At 42.1% G+C, this 13,859-nt stretch overlaps 1 protein-coding gene across 1 annotated transcript in view; it reads left to right on the forward strand.

Moving 5' to 3' along the window:
* Positions 1 to 13,859, forward strand: part of LOC311098989 (A-type potassium channel modulatory protein DPP6-like) — a 73,544-nt gene that overhangs the window by 38,211 nt on the left and 21,474 nt on the right. The window contains exons 3-6 of the mRNA XM_084139571.1: positions 3,479 to 3,577; positions 9,609 to 9,703; positions 9,823 to 9,897; positions 10,015 to 10,067. Coding sequence (XP_083995697.1) covers positions 3,479 to 3,577; positions 9,609 to 9,703; positions 9,823 to 9,897; positions 10,015 to 10,067 — 322 coding nt within the window. The remainder of the gene's footprint in view (positions 1 to 3,478; positions 3,578 to 9,608; positions 9,704 to 9,822; positions 9,898 to 10,014; positions 10,068 to 13,859) is intronic.

Genomic DNA, 13,859 nt, shown 5'->3' on the forward strand with positions numbered 1-13,859 from the left:
CTAAGATCACGGATATCCTACCAACGGGACATTAAAAACTGTAATATCTTATGTTTCACCGAGTCGTGGCTGAACGACGACATGGACAACAGACAGCTGGCGGGATATACGCTGCATCGGCAAGATAGAACGGCTGACTCCAGTAAGACAAGGGGTGGCAGTCTGTGTGTATTTGTAAACAACAGCTGGTGCACGAAATCTAATATTATGGAAGTCTCGAGCTTTTGCTCGCCTGAGGTAGAGTATCTCATGATAAGCTGTAGACCACACTATTGATCAAGAGAGTTTTCAACTATATTTTTCGTAGCTGTCTATTTACCACCACAAACCGATGCTGGCACTAAGACCGCACTCCATGAGCTGTATAAAGCCATAAGCAAACAGGAAAACGCTCATCCAGATGCGGCGCACCTAGTGGCCAGGGACTTTAATGCAGGGAAACTTAAATCCGTTTTACCTAATTTCTACCAGCATGTTAAATGTGCAACCAGAGGGGAAAAAAACTCTAGACCACCTTTACTCCACACACAGAGACGCGTACAAAGCTCTCCCTCGCCCTCCATTTGGCAAATCTGACCATAACTCTATCCTCCTGATTCCTGCTTACAAGCAAAAACTAAAGCAGGAAGCACCAGTGACTCGGTCAATAAACAAGTGGTCAGATGACACAGATGCGAAGCTACAGGACTGTTTTGCTAGCACAGACTGGAATATGTTCCGGGATTCTTCCGATGGCATTGAGGAGTACCCCACATCAGTCACTGGCTTCATCAATTAGTGCATCGATGACGTCGTCTCCACAGTGACCGTACGTACATACCCCAACCAGAAGCCATGGATTAAAGGCAACATCCGCACTGAGCTAAAGGGTAGAGCTGCCGCTTTCAAGGAGCGGGACTCTAACCTGGACGCTTATAAGAAATCCTGCCATGCCCTCCGACGAACCATCAAACAGGCAAAGCGTCTATACAGGACTAAGATTGACTCGTACTACACCGGCTCCGATGCTCGTCGGATGTGACAGGGCTTACAAACTATTACAGACTACAAAGGGAAGAACAGCCGGGAGCTGCCCAGTGACACGAGCCTACCAGACGAGCTAAATTACTTCTATGCTCGCTTCGAGGCAAGCAACACTGAAGCATGCATGAGAGCATCAGCTGTTCCGGATGACTGTGTGATCACGCTCTCCGTAGCCGATGTGAGTAAGACCTTTAAATAGGTCAACAATCGCAAGGCCGCAGGGCCAGACGGATTACCAGGATGTGTACTCCGAGCATACGCTGACCAACTGGCAAGTGTCTTCACTGATATTTTCAACCCGATCCACAGATGTTGCAATCTCTATTGCACTCCACACTGCCCTTTCCCACCTGGACAAAAGGAACACCTACGTGAGAATGCTATTCATTGACTACAGCTCAGCGTTCAACACCATAGTGCCCTCAAAGCTCATCAATAAGCTAAGGTTCCTGGGACTAAACACCTCCCTCTGCAACTGGATCCTGGACTTCCTGACGGGCTGCCCCCAGGTAGTAAGGGTAGGTAACAACACATCTGCCACACTTATCCTCAACACAGGGGCCCCTCAGGGGTGCATGCTCAGTCCCCTCCTGTACTCCCTGTTCACCCATGACTGCATGGCCAGGCATGACTCCAACACAATCATTAAGTTTGCCGACGACACAACAGTGGTAGGCCTGATCACCGACAACGATAAGACAGCATATAGGGAGGAGGTCAGAGACCTGGCCATGTGGTGCCAGGATAACAACTTCTCCCTCAACGTGATCAAGACAAAGGAGATGATTGTGGACTACAGGAAAAAGAAGAGGACCGAGCACGCCCCCATTCTCATCGACTGGTCTGTAATGGAGCAGGTTGAGCGCTTCAAGTTCCTTGGTGTCCACATCACCAACAAACTATCATGGTCCAAACACACCAAGACAGTAGTGAAGAGGGCACGACAAAGCCTTTTCCCCCTCAGGAGACTGAAAAGATTTGGCATGGCAGCTGCACCATCGAGAGCATCCTGACTGGTTGCATCACTGCCTGGTATGGAAACTGCTACAGAGGGTAGTGCGTACTGCCCAGTACATCCCTGTGGCCAAGCTTCCTGCCATCCAGGACCTCCATACCAGGCGGTGTCAGAGGAAGGCCCTCAAAATTGTCAGACTCCAGCCACCCTAGTCATAGACTGTTCTCTCTGCTACCGCACGGCAAGTGGTACCGGAGCACCAAGTCTAGGTCCAAAAGGCTTCTAAACAGCTTTTACCCCCAAGCCATAAGACTCCTGAACAGCTAATCAAATGGCTACCCGGACTATTTGCATTGCACCCCCCCCCCCCCCCCCCCCCCACCCCCCTTTTACGCTGCTGCTACTCTCTGTTTATTATTTATGCATAGTCACTTTAACTCTACCTACATGTACATATTACCTAAATTACCTCGACTAACCTGTGCCCCCGCACATTGACTCTGTACCGGTACCCCCTGTATATAGCCTCGCTACTGTTATTTTACTGCTGCTCTTTAATTATTTTTACTTAACACTTATTTTTCATAAAACTGCATTGTTGGTTAAGGGCTAGCATTTCACTGTAAGGTCGACACCTGTTGTATTCGGCGCATGTGAAAAATAACATTTTATTTGATTTTATTTGATGTTGGGAATCCCTCTCAATGGTCTTTTACCAACAGATGAAGATACATTTTCAAATACAGAGACTTGCAAAGGTATTTTTAGTTCTCTCAATTCTCTGCAAAATCCACTTACTGGCACTGACACATACGATTGTCCATTCTAGCATATTGTACTGTTAATACTCTGTCTTTTCCTGAATAAACTGACAGGTGAATGGAGAAGATAACTATGTAAAGCTCCCATATGGGGTTGAAGGGGCATAGACACACACACACACCACCGTCTTTATGTAACTCAACCCTCTTGCTCTGCTGTCTACCCTGACTGGTCTCTGCTGTCTACCCTGTGTAGCTGGGTTAGAGGGAGTTACAGGCTGCTGTGAATTGATGCTGGCGGTTCAATGGAGCGCTACCCTGGGCCAAGAGTCTCTTTCTTCTTTGTAACCTTTCCTTAATCGCTGTGCCTGTGATATGGGAATTACAGTCCTACTATCTCCAGAGACAGAAACAGCAGATAATAGTCTGATTCTGACAGATGTCTCCTACCCTATTTTTATGACCCCTTAGGCAACTTCTTGCAGGAGAAGTAAAATATTAAAGATTTTTGGAAATGGAAAATGCACTTTCTTGCAGCTGAAAGCTACTCAAGTCACAAAGGCAGACTGTAAAGTAATTAAGTCAGAGTTCTGACTGACTGACAGTAACCAGGTAACAAAGATGGCCAGATCCCTTTTTTATTTGAAAGAGAATTAAAACATAACAGTATCATATTGCTGTAACTGATTCATTCTATGTCTTCTTCCACTTTTGTTTTGTTGATATATTCCACTGGCAGTTGCAGATGATAGCCTTGCCCTCAAGAAGAAAGTCACCATCGAGGACGTCTTTGGAGGAGATCTTCACGTGCACGACCCCGACGCTACATGGCTCAGCGGTGAGTTGCTATAGTTACACCCTGCCCTTTCACCTGCCAATAGAAACTGAAGCTAACACAGCACCCACCAACCAGGAACTGTTACATATCAGTTTACATTATTAGAGCACCACATTTACATACGGTAGACAGCGGTCGCTAAGGCAATGACTCTATCCCAGTATGTATTCCAAGCCGCATTACTTTTCCCATTAGACAGCCATTACTATCAAACAAGAGGGCCACACATAAAACATATGGAAACCTAACTAGGACTTCAATTGCCTAAACATAATCATAGAAACCCAAATCCTGATTTAAAGGCATAATGGATCACTCAGCCGACGTGTTTACTGTGAATGCTCATTATCAAGTCCTCAAGGATTACATGGTTATAGTCTCATGGTTATTCCCTTAGAACAGAGACAGACAGCCCACATAACTAAGTAAGTGTTATACAGAGACACAACGACAGAGTCATGTAATCCAATGGAACCTTGAAATGTGCCTGTTTCCACTACTGTCTCCAGAGAGTAAATCCCAAAGAAATTGATTCTGTATGTCATTCTATGGTAGATTCTTCACAATAAGCATCCAGTTTATGCTGTTATGCACCATACAGTACTGTAGCTATAATGTATGCAGAGCATGTACAGGACAGGAATGGCCCAAATTAAAGCGATGTAGGGCTGGTCTAACCTTTTTAACCTTGACAAAGTCAAGTGGAAAGTAAACTCACATGAATATTGGCTCAAGTTACTGTTCGCCCTCTAGTGTTAGAGATTCAAACTACTTTGTTTTTTCATTGACTCTCCATTAAACACAAAAGTAGTACCAGAATGTATTTTATTTCCACATACTTTTACATACAGTGAGGGAAAAAAGTATTTGATCCCCTGCTGATTTTGTACATTTGCCCACTGACAAAGAAATGATCAGTCTATAATTTTAATGGTAGGTTTATTTGAACAGTGAGAGACAGAAGAACAACAACAAAAATCCAGAAAAACACATGTCAAAAATGTTATAAATTGATTTGCATTTTAATGAGGGAAATAAGTATTTGACCCCCTCTCAATCAGAAAGATTTCTGGCTCCCAGGTGTCTTTTATACAGGTAACGAGCTGAGATTAGGAGCACACTCTTAAAGGGAGTGCTCCTAATCTCAGTTTGTTACCTGTATAAAAGACACCTGTCCACAGAAGCAATCAATCAATCAGATTCCAAACTCTCCACCATGGCCAAGACCAAAGAGCTCTCCAAGGATGTCAGGGACAAGATTGTAGACCTACACAAGGCTGGAATGGGCTACAAGACCATCGCCAAGCAGCTTGGTGAGAAGGTGACAACAGTTGGTGCGATTATTCGGAAATGGAAGAAACACAAAAGAACTGTCAATCTCCCTCGGCCTGGGGCTCCATGCAAGATCTCACCTCGTGGAGTTGCAATGATCATGAGAACGGTGAGGAATCAGCCCAGAACTACACGGGAGGATCTTGTCAATGATCTCAAGGCAGCTGGGACCATAGTCACCAAGAAAACAATTGGTAACACATTACGCCGTGAAGGACTGAAATCCTGCAGCGCCCGCAAGGTCCCCCTGCTCAAGAAAGCACATATACAGGGCCGTCTGAAGTTTGCCAATGAACATCTGAATGATTCAGAGAAGAACTGGGTGATAGTGTTGTGGTCAGATGAGACCAAAATCGAGCTCTTTGGCATCAACTCAACTCGCCGTGTTTAGAGGAGGAGGAATGCTGTCTATGACCCCAAGAACACCATCCCCACCGTCAAACATGGAGGTGGAAACATTATGCTTTGGGGGTGTTTTTCTGCTAAGGGGACAGGACAACTTCACCGCATCAAAGGGACGATGGACAGGGCCATGTACCGTCAAATCTTGGGTGAGAACCTTCCCTCAGCCAGGGCATTGAAAATGGGACGTGGATGGGTATTCCAGCATGACAATGACCCAAAACACACGGCCAAGGCAACAAAGGAGTGGCTCAAGAAGAAGCACATTAAGGTCCTGGAGTGGCCTAGCCAGTCTCCAGACCTTAATCCCATAGAAAATCTGTGGAGGGAGCTGAAGGTTCGAGTTGCCAAACGTCAGCCTCGAAACCTTAATGACTTGGAGAAGATCTGCAAAGAGGAGTGGGACAAAATCCCTCCTGAGATGTGTGCAAACCTGGTGGCCAACTACAAGAAACGTCTGACCTCTGTGATTGCCAACAAGGGTTTTGCCACCAAGTACTAAGTCATGTTTTGCAGAGGGGTCAAATACTTATTTCCCTCATTAAAATGCAAATCAATTTATAACATTTTTGACATGCGTTTTTCTGGATTTTTGTTGTTGTTATTCTGTCTCTCACTGTTCAAATAAACCTACCATTAAAATTATACACTGATCATGTCTTTGTCAGTGGGCAAACTTACAACATCAGCAGGGGATCAAATACTTTTTTCCCTCACTGTACTGATTTATATACAACTTTAGACACTGTATGCAGCAGTAACCTAGCTTATCTTCTTCTCCAGAAAGTAGCCTTTTCACAATAATATAATATATATTATATCGTCATAATTACTCACTCAGTCTGGATATCTCTGAAGATAATTTAAACTGAATTGAAAATTCAAATCATGGCAGAATATTTTGGCCCAGTCGGCCCTGCCATGACTTTGGCAACATGCTGATGTCCAGTGTTTTTCCCTGCTGAGTTTTCTGTAAAAGACAGCCAAAGGACTATGTAGGGAAATGGTGGCTGCAGAGAAGTTAAACAGCAGGCTAAACGGCGTTTCCCTCAGCAAATGGACCATGATAATTAACCTCACCAGCAGAAACACACACACACACACACCACACACCCCACACCACACACACACACACACACACACACAAACTTCAAAGCGTGTATTTTTCTAACGCAATATTGGAATGTTCTCTATCATCCTCTGATAAAACCTTAGTGAGTCATCGTCTGACATTCCTCCGTGTCAAAGTGAAGTTAATGCAATCAGCTCAATATTTGGTTCTAATGACCAGTGATAATGCGTAGGATCGTGCGACCTTGTACTTCAGTAGTCCTCATCAATATGTGTTGCGTTGGTTTCATTCAGTGATACATAATTGATCCACCGTTGCTCTTTGATCACCGCTTATCACCGGTCTCTTTGAAGCTGTCCTATGAGCAGGGCTCAAGACTAACCTTTTTCATCACCGTCCCAGAATCGTCCCAAAAGTGCAATAACAACCTTCCCAAACTGAAGATGAACCATCCTAAATGCTAAAATACTTTGTTTATTTTAATGTTTTGATATGCCAACATGGGTCTACTCTAGGACCAAGGTCATTCACAGTGATTTAAAACGCTAATAAGAGTAGCCTACTACTGAAATGGATAAATGGGTCTGTCAACTGAGCCAGAAATTCACATAAAATAATTTACCTCTAAAAAAGGCCAACATTGGAATAATATTCAAATTTATTTTTGCATAAATGTACAGGTAACTGACAAAATAATGGAAACACTTGAGTAGATGAGGGAAACAAAGTATATTGAAAGCAGGTGCTTCCACATAGGTGTGTTTCCTGAGTTAATTAAGCAATTAACATCCCATCATGCTTAGGGTCATGTATAAAAATACCCAGTTGCCCATTCTTTTCGCTACCATGGCTAGAAGACGAGATCTCAGTGGCTTTGAAAGAGGGGTTTCAAAGGAGCATAGGGGGTTTAAAGAGTGTGTGTGTGTCTCTCAGTCACCAGATCTAAACCCAATTGAACAATTATGGGAGATTCTGAAGTGGCGCCAGAGACTGCGTTTTCCACCACCATCAACAAAACACCAAATTATGGAATTTCTCGTGGAAGAATGGTGTCGCATCCCTCCAATAGAGTGGAGTTCCAGACACTTGTAGAATCTATCTCAAGGCACATTGAAGCTGTTCTGGTGGCTCATGGTGGCCCAACGCCCTATTAAGACACTTTATGTTGGTGTTTCCTTTATTTTGGCAGTTACCTGTACATAAATAATTAGCCTACATCTCAGTGTAGCTTAGGTGATGTGTCCACACCGATGTTGACATGAGGGAGGCGCCAGAAAATCTAGCCAAACTTTAATGAGACTTTTAATTATATAAATATACGACAAGCTCCAGTCATGTTTGACAAATATAATGTAGGATAATTAACATTAACGTCTAAAGGCTTGATTCTGTTGGCGTAGGCCTACTCGAGGCACGGTTCGTTCAGATCAAATACAAGCGTGGAGAGAAAGGCCAGTACCTGTTGCGTAACAAGTGTCACCATCCTTGCAATCTGACCGGAGGCAGTCAGCATTTTGAAACTATTTAACCATAAACTTCATTATTAAAAATCTGGAGGTTTTATGCCATGTTATGAGGCATGTCTTACCTTGTTTCAAGTAGCCTAGCCAAAATCAGACCATAGAAACTTTGAGGGAATTATTTGATAAACACTTCCTTATGCCATTGAAACCAGCTTTCTTTCATTGTCCAGCAGCCAGACACAATCTTAGTCATATTAGCAACCCATGCTAGTTGTTGCGTCTTTAGATCTCCCCTTTTTCAGAATTTCTTATGGATATTTTCATCTGTCACATGAAACCGCTCGCATGTGTGATGCACTTTTTAGAACAGTGTGTTCCCGCTACTTGCATTTTTGGAATATTCGTACATAGCCTACTGCCGTGTGCACATTGCTGCGCTTATAATGTGAAGAAATAATAGTTTATCAACATTCTAAGCTAAACATTCTGATCTGTTGCATCAGCCTCATTGCTTTTTAAATGTTTTTGATGTACAGTGGTTATATGCATTTTGGATCTATCGTCACAGAACTGTCCCAGAGTCTGTTTTGAAGCGTCCCAGACATATTGTGTCCCCAGGACAACGGGACACCCTTAATTTCGAGCCCTGCCTTTGAGACACAGAAACAGGAAGGAGACTGAGTCACTTTGCCTTCACTCTGTCTGTGGTCTTACAGGGACACTGTGTACTGTACACTGCTCTCATTCGTTTTCATTGATTGATTAATTACAGCAATTTAATGAATGGCTTTTGTTAATGAAGGCCTTCAGCAGTTTGGACTTGCAGGATACTCATACACATTCCATTATTCCTAATGCATCCACTGATGGTTTTGAGAGATGAACTGTCATGACTGAATAAATATTTGGACTGGAGCAGGAAAAGGTTTTCAAAACAGAATACAGAAACAAACAAACTTGAAGTTAATTTAAAAGAAAAACACACTACCATAAAATCCAAATAAAAGTCCATTATGTCCAGCAATATGAGATCCTTCCAGTATGAGTAGCATCAGCACTATACTGCTAATGCTGTGGCGAATAGTAAGTAAGGGAGATGAGATGGCTATTCAATCAACCTTTATTTGAAGGGTAAAAACATTGGAGAGAGCAGCAAGGACCTTTTCTCTGCACTTCTCTTGGTAGAGGGGTTAATACGAACAGGACACAGTGAGACTGAGGAATCGGCTCTGGTATAGAGGACAACACTACCATTATCACACTACTGAGCAGAGCTGAGCAGAACCAAGCCAAGCTGTAATGTCCTTTCCTATTTATGCATCCACCATAGGAACCAAATACCTGAGCCAGCACAGTATGGTTTGGGTCGGCACAATAATGTGAAAATGGTCTACCACTTGGACCATCCCACTCGGCAGACACTGGTTGAATCAACATTGTTTCCATGTCATATGAATGAAAATACGTTAAACCAACCTGGAATAGACATTGAATTTACGTCTGTGCCCAGTGGGATCACACTGTATGTACCCACACCCTACAGCTACTGTATATGCTGCAGAGGTAACAGGATGCCAGCAGGGCCTGCTCCAATTGTACCTCTGTGCCCCCCTAAAATATATCTGTTCCCAGTCTGGTGCAGAAGGCTGGCCCCTCTTAGCCCCACTAAGGCCTGATCCAGCACTATATGTACTGTTTGAAACAGCCGGCTGCATAATCCACTATGTAATGCTCTCTCTTCTGTGCTGTTTATTATTTCCAGACAATGTACTACTGTATCGAACACGAGAAGGGGACGTGGTCAAACTCAACGTCGAAACACAGGAGATGGTCGTTTTGGTGGAGAACAGGAAGTTTGTGAGTATTAGCTTATTTTATTCCCAAACGTGTATAAGTAGGTGACATGGTATTGAAAAATGTATGATGATCATTTGTAATAAATATGACTCAAACATCCTTACTTATTTGTTATCCAGGAAATGTTCAAAGCCACCAAGTACCACATATCTCCAGACCTGGAACATGTGTTGTTGGCCTACAACGTGGCCCCAGTGAGTAGAAAGGACCACACTTCTTCTTTTGTCTCAAATGCAGAGTTTGTTGGGTGTTTCTGCCATCTGAGGTTGAATGCTGGATGCTGGATGCTGAAGCTGTGTTTGTCTTTGCAGGTCTACCAGCACTCCTGCATGGCCTTCTACATCATCTGTAGTCTCATCACCCCGTAAGTTAGTCTGTCTGTCTGTCTGTCTGTCTGTCTGTCTGTCTGTCTGTCTGTCTCTTCTTTCTTTCTTTCATTTTTTATTTATTTTTTAAATCTTTCTTTCTTTTTTTTTAAATATATTTTTCTCTTTCTTTCTTTCTTTCTTTCTTTCTTTCTTTCTTTCTTTCTTTCTTTCTTTCTTTCTTTCTTTCTTTCTTTCTTTCTTTCTTTCTTTCTTTCTTTCTTTCTTTCTTTCTTTCTTTCTTTCTTTCTTTCTTTCTTTCTTTCTTTCTTTCTTTCTTTCTTTCTTACACTCTCATCTTATTTTTGTCTAAGGATTAGATGAAACAGTAAACTGTTGAATGTTCTCTGGGACAGCTTGACCTTCTACTACATAAGTGCTTAGCGTCGGCGGTCACATCTATGCACCTGGTTGGTTGTGCTGCCAACTGGTGGATAAAGTTAAAACCCCATCCCTAATATCAGCCTAATATCAGCCAGGTATCTTCCCAGCAAACCAAAATTGGGTCTGTGAAGGTTCCCAGAAAATGTTTTAGGTCGTGACAAATGTTCTCATAACACAACAACAGTCCAGTCGTGGTGATGATTATAGAATGTTTGTATAAATAATTTGCCTGATGTTGCAAGAACGTTCACAGAACACATTTAATCTGTTTTTAAAGGTTTCCAGAATGTTTCATTAGGTTGTGGGAACAGTCTGGTGGGAACATGTGGACATCACAAAAGATATGTTCCCAAAACACAAAAACTGTCCAGTTGTGCGGATGATTATACAATGTTTCTTTTAGGGTGCAAGAAAACATTAAACTGGTATTACAAGAATGTTCCCAGAACACATTTTGCCTGTTCTTTAAAGGTTCCCAGAATGTTTCATTAGGTTGACAAGATATATAAGATACAGTGCATTCGGAAAGTATTCAGACCCCTTGACTTTTTCCACATTTTGTTACATTACAGCCTTCTTCTAAAATTGATTAAATTGTTTTTTCCCCTCATCAATCTACACACAATACCCCATGATGACAAAGCAAAAACAGGTGTATCACATTTACATAAGTATTCTGACCCTTTACTCAGTACTTTGTTGAAGCACCTTTGGCAGCGATTAGAGCCTTCATTCTTCTTGGGTATGACGCTACAAGCTTGGCACACCTGTATTTGGGGAGTTTCTCCCATTCTTCTCTGAAGATCCTCTCAAGCTCTGTCAGGTTGGATGGGGAGAGTCGCTGCACAGCTATTTTCAGGTCTCTCCAGAGATGTTCGATCAGGTTAAAGTCCGGCCTCTGGCTGGGCCACTGAAGGACATTCAGAGACTTGTCCCGAAGCCACTCCTGCGTTGTCTTGGCTGTGTGCTTAGGGTCGTTGTCCTGTTGGAAGGTGAACCTTCGCCCCAGTCTGAGGTCCTGAGCGCTCTGGAGCAGGTTTTCATCAAGGATCACTCTGTACTTTGCTTTGTTAAACTTTCCCTCGATCCTGACTAGTCTCTCAGTCCCTGCCACTGAAAAACATCCCCACTGCATGATGCTGCCACCACCATGCTTCACCTTAGGGATGGTGCCAGGTTTCCTCAAGATGTTCTCCCATCTCCACAGAGGAACTCTGGAGCTCTGTCAGAGTGACCATAGGGTTCTTGGTCACCTCCCTGACCAAGGCCCTTCTCCCCAGTTGCTCAGTTTGGCCAGCTCTAGGAAGAATCTAGGTGGTTCCAAACTTCTTTCATTTAAGAGTGATGGAGGCCACTGTGTTCTTGGGGACCTTCAATGCTGCAGAAATGTTTTGGTACCTTTCCCCAGATCTGTGCCTCGACACAATCCTGTCTCGGAGCTCTACGGACAATTCCTTCGACCTCATGGTTTGCTTTTTGCTCTGACATGCAATGTCAACTGTGGGACCTTATATAGACAGGTGTGTGCCTTTCCAAATAATGTCCAATCAATTGAATTTACCACAGGTGGACTCCAATCAAGTTGTGGAAACATCTCAAGGATGATCAATGGAAACAGGATGCACCTGAGCTCAATTTAGAGTCTCATAGCAAAGAGTCTGAATACTTATGTAAATAAGGTATTATTATTTTTTATTTTTTTATACATTTGCAAACATTTCTAAAAACGTGTTTTCGCTTTGTCATTATGGGGTGTGTGTAGATTGACGAAGTAAACATTTATTGAATCCATTTTAGAATAAGGCTGTAACATAACAACATTTGGAAAAAGGGAAGGGTTCTAAATACTTTCCGAATGCGCTGTATGTTCCCAAAACACAAAAACTGTCCACACACATTTTCGTCATTTAGTAGACGCTCCTATTCAGAGCGACTTACAGTAGTACATTTCATTTAAAAAATATCCTCCTCCATACTGGTCCCCTGTGGGAATCAAACCCACAACCCTGGTGTTGCAAGCGCCATGCTCTACCAACTGAGCCACACAGGATTGATTATGTGCTGATTATTACAATGTTTCTATTAGCTTGCAAAAAAACATTTGCCTGATGTTGCAAGAACATTCCAAGAACACATTTCTTATGTTCTTTAAAAGTTCCTAAAACATTTATTTAGGTTGTGGGAACTTTTGGGGATATGATGAGATAGGTTCCCATAACACTAAAACTGTCCAGTTGTGCTGACATTCAGATAATATTTGTATCAGGGTGCACAAAACATTCCTTTGACATTGCAAGAATGTTGACAGAACAGCCTTTCTGAGTTCTTTAAAGGCTCCCAGAACATTTCATTAGGCTGTGGGAACAGTGTGGGTACATCACAAGAGAGAGGTTCCCAAAACACAAAATATGCTCAGTTGTGATGACATTCATACAATGTTTAAGTTAAGTTGCACAGGGCATTAATGTTGTAACAACTTAATGTTGTAAGAATTTAATAAGTACATTTTTATAGCATATTTGTTTTAGGTTAAACATAATAGTCCATTGATGTTCACACAATACACATTTTACCTTGTCTTTGAGGTCCTCAGAACATTTCAAGAACATTTAGAAAATTGTATATTTAAGTTTGACCTAATATTACCACAACATTCTCAGCGTGCACATTTGTAGCTCCTTAAAGCATAAGAAAACAGATTGGAAGACATTCCCATTATGTTTCTCTCCAGATGTAATGAAAATTTACATTTGAGGACTGTGTTGTAGGTTGTATACAGTGAGCTCCAAAAGTATTGGGACAGAGACACATTATTTTGTTGTTTTGGCTCTGTACTCCAGCACTTTGGATTTGAAATGACTAAGTGGTTAAAGTGCAGACTGTCATCTTTAATTGGAGGGTATTTTCATCCATATCGGGTCAACCATTTAGAAAGTACAGCACTTTTTCTACATAGTTCCCCCATTTTAGGGGACCAAATATATTGGGACAAATTCACTTATGTGTATTAAAGTAGTCAAAGTTTAGTATTTGGTCCCATATTCACAGCACACAATGATTACATCATGTGACTCTATAACTCTACAAACTTGTTGGATGCATTTGCTGTTTGTTTTGGTTGTGTTTCAGATGATTTTGTTTCCAATAGAAATGAATGGTAAATCATGTATTGTGTCATTTTGGAGTCACTTTTATTGTAAATAGAATATAATATGTTTCTAAACACTTCTACATTAATGTGGATGCTACCATGATTACAGATAGTCCTGAATTAATCGTGAATAATGATGAGTCTGTAACTTTCTGACTGTTAAACACTAATATAAAAAATTTACGAATAGGTGCCCATCTTTATAATATAATATATAATATACCATTTAGCAGACACTTTTATCCAAAGCGACTTA

The sequence above is a fragment of the Coregonus lavaretus genome (assembly GCF_964263955.1).
Source record: "Coregonus lavaretus genome assembly, chromosome: 23".
In the NCBI taxonomy this organism is placed as follows: domain Eukaryota; kingdom Metazoa; phylum Chordata; class Actinopteri; order Salmoniformes; family Salmonidae; genus Coregonus; species Coregonus lavaretus.